This window comes from Mytilus edulis, chromosome 11 (genome assembly GCF_963676685.1).
Source record: "Mytilus edulis chromosome 11, xbMytEdul2.2, whole genome shotgun sequence".
Lineage (NCBI taxonomy): Eukaryota > Metazoa > Mollusca > Bivalvia > Mytilida > Mytilidae > Mytilus > Mytilus edulis.
In genome coordinates, this window is record NC_092354.1 from 76,206,905 (window position 1) to 76,220,516 (window position 13,612).

Consider the following 13,612-nt stretch of genomic DNA (forward strand, 5'->3'; position numbering starts at 1 on the left):
AATTATCTACTGTAAAGATGTAAGATGCAGTCGCAGAAAGAAAGAAAAAATCAGGTTCAATCCACCATATGTTCTTGTCCTGTACCAATGAGGGACAGTAGCAGTTGTTGTCAAAAATCCGTTTCTATGTATGCTGGCGTTTATGTTTAAAAGCTGTGCAGTGGCTCTGTTGTTCTGTTGATTTCCACGTATGATTGATGTGTTTCCCTCTGTGACCAGGATTTGTTTAAGTTAAATTGATTTACGACTATTAAACAGTGGTATGCTACTGTAGCCTTTTATTTATTGATTGAAATAGTTTTGTTATTGCCTCGTTAGTTAAAATTTAAAATGTTCGTATGATAATAAGTGACAATCAAGGATTTAAAAAAAAACTAAACAAACATGCGGTATGGGCTTTGCTCATTGTTGAAGGCTGTACGCTGGCCTATAATTGTTAATTTTTGTGTCATTTTGGTCTTTTGTGGATAGTTGTCTCATTGGCAATCATACCTCAATTTCTTTTTTATACGTCATATATATTTGGGCAGCTTAAGTAAATATTCTCGACAATCATCGGAAGTACACACAAAGGCAACATATTTAGTTTAAAATGTTGAATAACATATACCTATATTTAAATATATATGGAAACCATATGCTGTGTAATCATTTTTCAGTCAGACTTTTGTTATTGTCGAATAACGACACCACATTTGAACCAACAAAAAGCAGAGGATGAATGCACTAGTAAATGTCCAGGAAAATTATCAGAAATATGTGGACGTTATAACAACCGGGCTACAGTTTATAAAATAGGTAATTATTTCTTAATGTACACCATAGCAAGTCATTCGTCAAAACTCGGCCGATTCCGTTCCTCATCTAACGGACAGACGAAGAGTAGCGAATTCACCCGAAGATTGCCGATTGCAGAGTAAGTTTATACTGTTAAAATGGAAATTATTCAGATGATTATAGTTTTGCAATAAAATTCGATTAGATGGGTATCCGAATAACAAAAACTTGAATTTACACATATATTTGTATTAGGAATTTTCCGTACTCGCAATACTCATTCTCATATTTTGGTATGTCATGTCGAATTCGCAATTGAAAGTAAGTTTGAATTATATCTAAGTTAAGCAACACATAATTATTTAAAGTGAAAAATAAAAACATGCAAACAATACAGAACGATGGTATTGTACATGTATAAAAAAAAAATGAAACAACAGTCACGTGTACAATTACTTGTACACAATTGTATATAAAAATAAATCAAGATGTATTTCTGCAACTTTTGAATTGTTTATCATCTGAAGGTTTGTGAATCAAATCGTAGTATGTTTGCACCTGTCCTGAGTCAGGAATCTGATGTACAGTAGTTGTCGTCTGTTTATGTAGTTCATATGTGTTTCTCGTTTCCCGCTTTTATATAGATAAGACTGTTAGTGTTCCCGTTTGAAGAGTTTTACAACAGTAATTTGTGCGGCGTTTTATAGCTTACTGTTCGCTGTGATCCATTGCTTCTTGTTGAAGACCGAACCTTTACCTATAATGGTTGACTTTTATGAATTGTTACCTGGATGGAGAATTGTCTCACTTGCACTCATCTTTCTTTATCTATATGCTTTAATTTTTTTACTCAGTATATTAGGTTATTCAAAGGCTTATGTTAACCTTATCTTTCTGAGAATGACGTTGATACTTAATTAGTCGATTCCTACTTTTTTTTGTATCGACAACCTGGAGGAACAGTTATCAAATAAGAATATTTAGCTGTAACGGAAAGGATATTGATCCGTCAGAGGTTTCTGATCTGTTATGTTTTATATATTTTGTTTTTGGACTGTTGATTGCCTTTTAGTCAATTCTTGTTTTTGCCTTAATATTGTCATTTTGTTTTCTACTTTGGTATATTTTGGCCCTCTTTTATTTCTAATACACTATGTTTTATGTTTATGGACGCATTACAGTTTGTTACAAAGTGGCTATGAAATGTTCTGACATCGAAATCGTAAAAATGCAGTTGGATAAAGCAACTAGAAATGATTCTTTAATCATTTAATGTAATGCAATAACACACCAGCTTCTTTGTTCACATGAATAATCATTAATATGCTCATGATTAGAAAATAACGTTGAAATTTTGAAATGCTAGGATTTTTCGACCTCACTAGTTATCTTTACTAAATTTGACTACAATTTGTGGAATTTTGCTTCCTCGATACTCTTAATATCCGTACTTTATTAAGCCTTCTAAACTGGTTTGTTTGGCATCAGTGATGACGATGTTGAATATTAAGCCTGGTATCTATGATGAGTTTTTTTATTACTGTCAAATCTTCCGTTTAAATAACATTAACGTATAATTTATTAAGTATCTCGAACAAATACGACATGTTTAATAGTCATCTGAATTAAAACAAACATTCGAATATCAACTCTCTGTAGATATTTTGTAAAATAAGATGACAATAAATTATTCCTGTTTTTTACAGATCGGACAACTCCCACAGTGACTTCTACAATTTCTCAAATAACTACAACGTCACCAGCTATGGCAGAATCACTTACAACAAGAACTATTGATAGGATAACTACAGACACAGCAACCTCTACAATTTTGCAAACGGATAGTGTAACGTCACTAGCTGCGGGAGAATCGCCTATTACAACCTCCATGGATACGATAACCACTGACACATCCCCAGCAATAGTCACGACTGAATCGTCCAGTACAACGACTACAAATCTTCCATATTCAATTTTAACTGTAACGAGTCAGACTTCCACACATACAAACACAGATGTAACTTTTTCAACAACGGAGAGTAAGTTTATGTAGCTATTTTGAATATAAATATATATAGGAAGTTGTGGTATGAGTGCCAATGAGACAGCTCTCAATCCAAATACCAATTTATAAAAAATGAACCAGTATAGGTCAAGGTAAGACCTCAAACACGAAGCATTGGCTCACACTGAACAACAAGCTATAAAAGGTCCCAATATTAAGTAATGTAAAACCTTTGAAACCGGAAAACCAGCGGTCTAATCCGTAAAAAAAACTAGAAACGAGAAACATGTATGAACTACGTAAACAAACAACAACTACTGCAATTAGATTCCTGACTTAGGACAGGTGCAAACATTTGCAGCAAGATTAAACGTTTTAATGGTACATATAAAAAAATTCACAGCTCAAAGGTAAATGAAAACAAACTGGCAAAACGAACGTTGTCCCCAACGGAACGTTAGGAAAACAACTATTACAGATAGGATATGGCGTAATAAATGATGCATGGCATTTTTTCTCTATCTGCACCAAATTAGATGCCACTCACAACATGTATTCCAAGGATTTATTGCATGTGAGGCAGATAGGAAACACATGTGGACATAACAAATTGATAAACTTTCTAACTAGTTTCAAAGTGAAAGGGGATATGATAATGTCAAAATAGATTGTATGTCTCCTCGGTATCGTCTTCCTCTTTTACTGTTCATCTTTAAATTTGTCAGCTTGAAATATTTAAAATTATATCTACTGAATAATTTTGGAACTAAAACGTAGTATTCAGAGATAAATATACGTATAGGTCTTAAGTTTTCTCGTCTATAGTGTTTTACCTCTGTCATTTCGATGGTTTTTCAATGCCAACGGTAAATAGTTATCAAAGGTACCAGGATTATAATTTAGTACGCCAGACGCGCGTTTCGTCTACATAAGACTCATCAGTGACGCTCATATCAAAATAGTTATAAACCAAACAAATACAAAGTTGAAGAGCATTGTGGATTCAAAATTCCAAAACTTTGTGCCAAATACGGCTAAGGTAATCTATGCCTGGGATAAGAAAATCCTTAGTTTTTCGAAAAATTCAAAGTTTTTGGAAACAGGAAATTTATAAAAATGACCACATAATTGATATTCATGTCAACACCGAAGTGCTGACAACTGGACTGGTGATACCCTCGGGGACGAAACGTCCAACGAGAGGTATCGACCCAGTGGTGTAAATAGTTATCAAAGGTACCAGGATTATAAAGTCTTGCATCAGGTTTGCAGACCAAACGATGACCTACATCTGTTGGATTTTGTGTCATTTGCGTCTCCTGTAAAGTTTTTCCTCATTGCTAATCATATGACACATTCTTTTTTATATTCAACTTTTTTATTTCAGGATTGAATCAAAAGAAAATGTTATGTGAATGTCCAAAAAGCTTAGTTAGTACAAAATGGCATTTTCTCGATGAAATGGATATAACAGACTCAGAGGCAGCAGAAATAATCCTTCAGCATTTTTATGAAGATATACTACCGGAAATGACTGTGGACAAAAAAGCTGTAACAAAAGAGGTTCGAAAGAGGACATCAGCTGTTAACAAAACACAACCTGCACAATTTATTGGATGGGGATGCATTGTATTTCTCATTCTCCCAGTGTTTATTTTGGTCTCTATAGACTTGCTTAACTGTTGTATTTTCTTCCAGAAACGCTATCGTCGAAACAAACGCATCACAATTAACTCAATGTAAGACACTAAACATCGTAAAGAAGGTACAAGTCCTATGCAAATTATAAATTCGACCGAAACATATTAATTTAATAAAAGCTGCAATTATTACAAATCTGATGTGAAATATCATGAAAATTGAAATTAAACATCAAAAAGCCTTTTGCCAATACAAAATCGAATGAACTCAGTACATATACCACTCTTCAACTTGCCAGACACCTGGATCATATAGATACATTACTTACTTGAAGGACTTTCATATAAATATGTACTTTTCTTTTCGACATTTGTGAAAGAAAATATGAAAGACAGTACTCAACTAGAAATTAATATATCTGGATAAAGGCCCAACCTTCTGCAATGCATTCATTGAGTAAATCTTCAATTTTTTAACGTGTCTAGTATTTGCTTTCATTGAACGAATACACATAACTACAAAGCATCGGATACTGACCATTAGAAGTTTACAGTATACTAAAAGAAATGACCAAGTAGCTGAACTGACAAACAAAACAAGCAATTTTATCTGCACAAGAATTTTGAAGGATTGTAATTATATTTATCTATATACAAAAAAACAAACAAATGAATATTCAGAAATAAATGTGAATACTGAAAACCATAAACAGTTAAAATTTATATATGATAAATCAATGCAATGTTTTAATTTGCCTCAACAGAACAAACATAAACTCTTGAGATTCGTTGATAAAATTTATTGAACTTAATATTGTTATAGGATTCTTATGAAGGTCACGGAAATGGGTCGGAACTTCTCGGAAAACATACAAGGCTAAACACTGAAAACATACAAGGCTACACATTGAAAACATACAAGAATACACACTGAAAAATTAAATAGTTTGAATAGTACATTTTAATGCTTAAAATCTTCCAAAGATTATTAAATGACATTAGTTAAGTAATGTATATGTATTAACCTCTTTAAAACTGTGCTTCTCTGCTTTATTTATGCCCGTCTTCAAGAATGACCACTTTACAACTAAAGCATGATTCATTTATTCATGACAAGAACATATTGACCACGATTTATTCAGAGAACATTTTGTCCATGATAAATTCCAAGAACATTTGTCCATGATTTATTCCAAGAACATAGTGTCTATAAGTTATTCCTAGAACAAGAATATATTGTCCATGATTATTCCAAAAAAACACATTGTCCATGATTCATTCCAAGAACATATTGACCAAGAAAATACTATCCATGAATTATTCCAAGAAATATAGTCAATGCAGAATACACTGTTCATGATGAGGAACAAGAACACATTGTCAAAGATTTGTGATAGAACACACTGTCTGTGATTAATAATAAGAACACATTAAAACTGTGTTTATATACTTTATCTCTATCCGTCTCCAAGAATGCCCTCTCTCATACTAGAGCATAATTCATGACAAGCACATATGTCCATTATTTATTCAAAGAACATATTGTCCATGATTTATTCAAAGAACATATTGTCCAAGATTTATTCAAAGAAAATATTGTCTCTGATTTATTTATAGAAAAATCGTCAATGCAGAATACACTGTTCATGATTAAGAACAAGAGCACATTGCAAAAGATTTATGATAGAACACACTGTATATGATTTAAAATTAGAACGCATTGTCTATAATTTAAGACAATAACACAATGTCAATGATTTCTGACAAGATCACATTGTTTTTATTGTAAGACAAGAACACATTTTCTATGATGGATGACAAGCACACATTGTCTTTCATTTAAATCAAGAACACATTGTCATGGTTTATAACAAGAACACACAAGGGACCACTGCCCATGATTTGTGACAAAAACACAGTGCCAATGATTTGTTACAAACATACATTGTCCATGATTTATGAAAAGAATATTACCCTGCCCATGATTTGTGACAAAAAAAATGTACATGATTTGTGACAAGTACGCATTGTCTAAGATTCATGAAAAGAATACACTGACCATAATTTGTGACAAAACACATTTTATATGATGTGTGACGAAAACACACTGCCCTTGATTTGTGACAAGAACACATAGTTCAAATTTTATGACGAGAACACATTGTTCAAATTTTATGACCAGAACACACTGCCTTAATTTTTGACAGAAGCACACTGCTCATGATTTAACACGAAACAGACTGCGCATGATATGTGACAAAAACACATTGTACAAGATTTATGACAAAGAATACACAGCCCATGATTTTTGACAAAAACGCACTGCTCATGATTTGTGAGAAAAACACATTGGCCATAATTGATCAAATTAACCTGATTATATATCAACCAAAGTTGAAAATACACGATTTGACGACATGACATCTCTAACGACAATAAAAACTTTTCTGAGATTTCACTTAGCCCTATTCTTTTGCAATGGAGCAGGCCAGAAGGGATTCACTCTTAGCACACTAAATATACACGAATAAATTAATTTACGACATCCTTAATTATTAATTTTGATTAAGAAAAGTAATATATATACTGTGGTTGAACATTTTCAGCGTTTAAACAGACGATTTGACATTAACATTTTTTCATGCTAATCAAATAGAAAAAAATCTCAGTCAAATGTTATACTTTAAGCCTTTGTGAACACAACATCAAATATCTTATCGGATTTGTTATAAAATGAACAACACGATGGTTGACACATGTGAAGCAGGATCTGCTTATCCTCCCGGAGCCCCTGAAATAACCCCTAGTTTTGTTGTTGGGTTTTGTTACTTATTCTTTAGTTTTCAGTGTTGTCTATTATTTGTCTGTTTGTCTTTTAAATTTTTAGCCATTACGTTGTCAGTTTATTTTTTATTTATGCGTTTGACTGTCCCACTGGTATCTTTCGTCCATCTTTTATCATGTTCAACTTTTTTTTCTTGATACTCCGCAAACTGCATAATCGTCCATGTCTATCTCGAGTTTGGATCAATACCAATTTTATACTATTTTTGTATTATCGTGCTCATCTGGTGCAGAAAAAAATAGTATCGTTAATGGTATTTATACTTAAAACTGACAATTTCTCTTAATAACATGTCTCTAGGAGTATGATATCAAAATTTGTCCCAATGCCCACATTTATAAAATATAGTTTAATAAAATACATTTGTTAAATATCAATTCTAATTTTCTCTTTCTATAAAAGGGGAGATAAATCCAACTCTAAAGAAGCAATAGCTAATAATTGAATTAATGAGTTAAAACATTATTAAGTCATTGAGTTACATAGAATGAATGTCCAACAATGTCAAGGACTAGGCATAGATATAGGAAGATGTGGTATGAGTGCAAATGTCAAGGACTAGGCATAGATATAGGAAGATGTGGTATGAGTGCAAATGAGAAAAAACTCAATCATGGATGTTTTTCTCTCTAATCAAAATATACAACTTAATTTAATTATCATAACTGTTATACAAAACAAATAAATCTATAATCAGAGTACAAATGAGGAAAGTTACATTTTTTACGGGAAAACATAAATATGAATTTGATATTCTCATTTTTTCAAGACATGTACACTCAAATAAGAAATAAAACAAAGCCAATCTTATATATGCATAACGCTGTTAGATATTGTAATCCACTTAGAAGACTTCCGGGTCATTGTATGTGATGATAAAATCAATATTTTGTAAATGTTTACACTGTTAAGCAATTTAGATAGATGTTTTATCTTTTGAATGTTATGTTCATTTTGATTCATAATTATACAAAAATATTATGTCTAGAAGTTGATCTAGATATAGGAAGATGTGGTGTGAGTGCCAATGAGACAACTCTCCATCCAAATAACAATTTTAAAAGTAAACCATTATAGGTTAAGTACGGCCTTCAACACGGAACCTTGGCTCACACCGAACAACAAGCTATAAAGGGCCCCAAAATTACTAGTGTAAAACCATTCAAGCGGGAAAACCAACGTTTTAATCTATATAAACAAAACGAGAAACGAGAAACACGTATATAGTACATAAACAAACGACAACTACTGTACATATGTTCCTATTTTAATAACGTATGTTATAAACACCTGATAGAAGACCACACTGACGCATCCAACTGAATTATTAATGTTTTACATCAATTGACTAATGATTAAAAAAGAGGGGGAAAATAATATATTATCAGTTAATAAATCTGGGACTGGGAGTATACTTAAATTGTTCACCTGTTGCAACCCCAGCTAAAAATGATTTCTGAACTATGTCCCATGCTATATATGTAATGCTATACATACAGTTACTTATTACCTGACTACAGCATTCCATGTTCACATAGTACATATTAAATATTAAACAAAACTAGAATGCGAACATTTTTTATGTATATTTTAATATTTTACAGAAATGTCATAAATAATTATTTTCAGATAAACATTCTTGTTTACGTTTGACATACAATGCGTTATCCAATTGAACAAAAAACTATAGTGAAAAAATTACCCTAATTGAGTGAAATATTCGTAAATATAGTGGAGGGATAACATTATTAGATTTCATGATAACATGATAACACGGTTAATAGTCTATGGAAAGTGCGAATCAATAAAAAACAAATCTGACCGATATTTTCTTTTGTAATCGATGTGCAATAAATAGGAACGAAAAATCATTTTCTTTTATAGAATTGTTTCCTTTTATTAAAATACAGGGACGCTTTAAACAGGACTGTTATGCTGTCTTTGTTCACTGTCCTAAACTATTGTTACGTAAAAGAGGGACAAAAGATACCAAAGGGACAGTTCCAACTTATAAATTTAAAATAAACTGACAACGCCATGGCTCAAAATGAAAAAGACAAACAGACAAACAATAGTGGACATGACACAACATAGAAAAATAAAGAATGAACAACACAAACCCCACCAAAAACTAGAAGTGCTGTCAGGTGTTCCGGAAGGGTAAGCAGATCCTGCTCCACATGTGGCACCTGTCGTGTTGCTTATGTGATAACAAATCCGATAAATAGTCTTATTTGGTAGGTCACATTCATGAGAGGGAAGGGGATTGTAATTACGACGTAAGGAACATGTCCGTCATCATTTGTGTAACGGTTATTCCATAACGGTCAATTGTTATTCTGTCGAAACGCACCATTATATTATTAATTTATGTATTCTTTGTCTTGAATGTTCTGGCAGTTATTTGTACTGTATGTCTGTCATGTAAAATTGTCATTTAAGCGATATAGTGAACATTACCATCATGCTAGGTTTAGCCAGCAACAAAACCAGGTTCAACCACTCATTGTTCTTAAAATGTTCCTTACCAAATCATCAAAATGGCGATTTGTTTCTTATAGTTCAGTTATATGTCGTTTGTTTTTGGTGCACTTCATTGTTTCTGTTGTTTCGTTGTTTTCCTCTTATAGTTATGTATTTTCCTCAGTTTAGTTTCGAACCCGGATTTGTGTTTTTTTCTTAATGGATTTATTACTTTGAACAGCGATATACTAGTGTTGTCTTTATTTAAACGATGTGCTTGTCTATTTGTCTCTATAAAGAAAGTGCCTCATTTAAAAGTTAAACAATGCTAAAATTCCTGTTGGATATACACTCTATTAATAGAAAATATCTCTACTGCAAATAATAAATAGTTTTCTTAATTCCAATTTTCTTTTGACTGGTTACACTGTGACAAATTTGACCATTGGTAGGTTAACCATTTCATTAAACATGCGTTCAACTGTTTTATAAACCTTAAATCCATGCACTGACATTTCAGTTTATATAGTTGTCAACTACGTGTACTGACTGTTAGCTTGTGTATATAAAGAAACTGTTATACTACAGTCATAGTGTATTCGGAAATCTTATAGAAATGAATTATTTAGCACTACATGTTGTTATAATTCTTGTACTATTACTTTGTTTTTTTAATGAAGGTAAGATTTTCTGCAGATTAAGGATGTTTGCTACTGTATTTTGTAATAACAAACTTTTTAATGTGTGGTTCAAGCTGGAGTCACACATTCACGATGTTTACTCCCGTCGTTGATAGTACCATTCTCGATTAAAATGTGTTACAAATCTAATTGGGAACCTGTAAATCGTGGCAAGAAATTGAAACTTCAATTAATCTCGACAGCAATCAGATGTTATCCCGAATGCGTCTAAACTCAGCTGTTTACAGCCACATAATTTATGTCCTGGTTACACGGCTTCCAATGCGATATTATTCCGGTTTGTATATCTCATTTGGTTAAAAATAGAACAGTATCTGTTTTGGTTCATTTGTATGTGTCAGAGTTACGTGTGACATGAATTATCACGGACAAGGTGTACATTTGTGTAAGGCGGCCAGCTATGGCCCCCAATTGGTGAAGACCTTTTATTTGGCTGTTAATTTGTTTTTGGTCGGGGTATTTGTTATCAATCATTCCTTGTGCCTTTCCATTCACAATTTCATAGTATACATAAAGGCAACAGTAGTATACCGCTGTTCAAAACTCATAAATCCATGGACAAAAAACAAAATCGGGGTAACAAACCAAAACCGAGCGAAACGCATTAAATATAAGAGGAGAACAACAACACAACACCGAAACGCAACACACACAGAAACTGACCAATCATCAGACAAAACAATACAATATTTTATTACATAAAAAATCCCAGAATAATCTGAATTCTTCATTTGATAAACTGTTCCAAATGTTGTGTACCAAGTCAGGAATATGGCAGTTGTTATCTAACAATTCGCAACTTATGTATTTAGCCTTGGCTTTTGATTTCGAAACATCGGTATTTCTGTTGGTTTAAGTTTGTATTCTGGATTTATTTTCACTTAATCAATTTATGCGGTGTACCACTATTTCCTTTATTTATCAATGTGAGAATCAAAATATAAAAGCTTCAAAACAGTGTTTTATCTTTTGTTGCAAAATTTTTTTCATTATCTGAACATGTGTTTTTTTAAAGAAAAATTTTTTTCCGACCTTTTTGTGAGAGATTGTTGCAATTTATATACAAATACACATTCTTTTCTAGTAAGACGGGAAATCGAAACCTCAAATAAATATAACAGATATATGTTATAAAGGTTATTAACTACATATTATTTGCCCTTTGAATGCTTTTATTTCATACTATATTCATATGCTTGTGTGCTTCAAAATTACTTTTAGTATACACATGGGGTTGTTTTATTTAAATATTGCTTGTCTTGTTTTCTTCGTTATTGTACAAGTTTTTATTTAAAATAAAAGCTCCTCGGAGATATGTTTTAAATATTCATCAATAAGACGATTCAAATTGACTTACTTCATATTTACTTGTGAAATAAGCCATTTTTGAAATTGTTACACGATGATGACTGCTGTTCCCATATTTTGACCATTTTATTTATTGCGTCTGTTTAGTTAACGCATCATTGTAAATAAATCGGAAATTTATGAGACTGTCATTAAAGTGAGAGGGTTAGCGCTAAAGAACCAGGTTTAATCCACAATTTTCTACATTTGAAAATTCCTGTACCAAGTCAGGAATATGACAGTTCTTGTCCATTCGTTTTTTATGCGTTTTGTATTTTAATTTTGCCATGTCTTATGGACTTTCCAAATTAATTTTCTTCTCAGTTCAGTATTTTTACGATTTTACTTTTTATACACATAGGAATGTGAAAATAAAAATATCGGTCATATAATCTTTATATTTTTACATTTACAGACGGTTTACAGATATACTTATACTTGTTATATCAAGATTAATAAAGTCATTTTATATCAAAACATTTCAAAATGTCTGCGTATGTTTCTTCCCCTCCCCCCCCCCCCTCCCCTTTTATTTTTGGTTTTGAGTACGCGTGTTTATTTTGTCGGATGAATAAGCAATATCAAATTAAATAAAATTTGATCTATTTAAGGAATGACTAGTATTCTCTGTCTATGAAGAAATAACATAAAAAATGTGGTGCACACTAAATACCGTGCGTAGCGGGTTATTTAACAGTGTGCACCATATTTTTTGTGTTATTTCGAATAGACAGAAAAAATACTACAGTCATTTCTTATAATTTAATTCTAAATTCGATTTTAAACCGTAGAAAACCACGAAAAAACGTTGATGACGTCACGGCTGCATGACTTACTTATGTCTATGGGCGGATAACAAATAACGTCGGCCAATTAAAATACGCGTTACATTAAAAATTTAATTATAAACATTTAACATGAGAGCATGATTCTTCTATCAAAATTGCATATCTCCACCATGAATCGAGCCTGTGTTTAAAGGCATCGCGTGTACCAACTGAGCTAAAGATGAGCATCTCAGCTCTTCAGCTTACGCCTGACTAAGTATCTACCAAATTTACTAATGGGAGTAATACCGTCACAGATGCATTTACTTAACAATAAAATGATTAAAAAAGTCTAAATAAAGAGTTTTGAAAAAACAAAATCAAGTAGCATCTACACAACAATTCGTATCAACTCTATACAACTACTTTTATTATGCTCATAAAACACATTTCTAAAAAAACATCGTTTATTTATGGAACGTAACAGCTGTCTGCCTTATGTGATACTCTGACATTTAGGTTGTTTCCAAGTGAATGGTAACACGTGATTTACAAAATTAATTCGAATTTATTTTTCTCTTTGATATTTACGAGCGTAAACAATCATATTAATTCATATCATTAATCATAATTTAGTTCTTATCCATTTATGTCTGACCAATTTTCATTGAGTAAGGTCAGCTGGTTTAGCAAGACATATCCATCTCTTTTGTTGCTTCTATAGTGTGTCGTGTGTCAATAATGTTGGATCCTGTGGTTTCATGGATGTCTTTGTTTGTGATCTGACGTATACAGAATTTTCTTAAGATCTTTATGGGACACCCATTGGAAAAACTAAATAGCTTGTTGACGTTATTTTGGGCAATTGTCCAGTATTCTTCCCCATATGAATGAATGAGATATAACGAGTCCAGAACCAATCCTATATATACCAATACATATTCTTAGTATTTGACTTTATTTCATAATCTATTTTGTTCAATTCAATATTTTATCATAAATATTTGTTGTTTTTTAAGGTGTTTCGGTTAAGGTTTAACTACCAAGTTATAGCAGCACAACAAGTA

At 32.1% G+C, this 13,612-nt stretch overlaps 1 protein-coding gene across 1 annotated transcript in view; it reads left to right on the forward strand.

The window, feature by feature from the left end:
- LOC139494605 (glutathione hydrolase 1 proenzyme-like) overlaps positions 1–13,612 on the forward strand; it is a 40,067-nt gene that overhangs the window by 13,656 nt on the left and 12,799 nt on the right. The window contains exons 5-7 of the mRNA XM_071282764.1: positions 660–798; positions 2,484–2,816; positions 4,170–4,411. Of these exons, the coding sequence (XP_071138865.1) occupies positions 660–798; positions 2,484–2,816; positions 4,170–4,411 (714 nt within the window). The remainder of the gene's footprint in view (positions 1–659; positions 799–2,483; positions 2,817–4,169; positions 4,412–13,612) is intronic.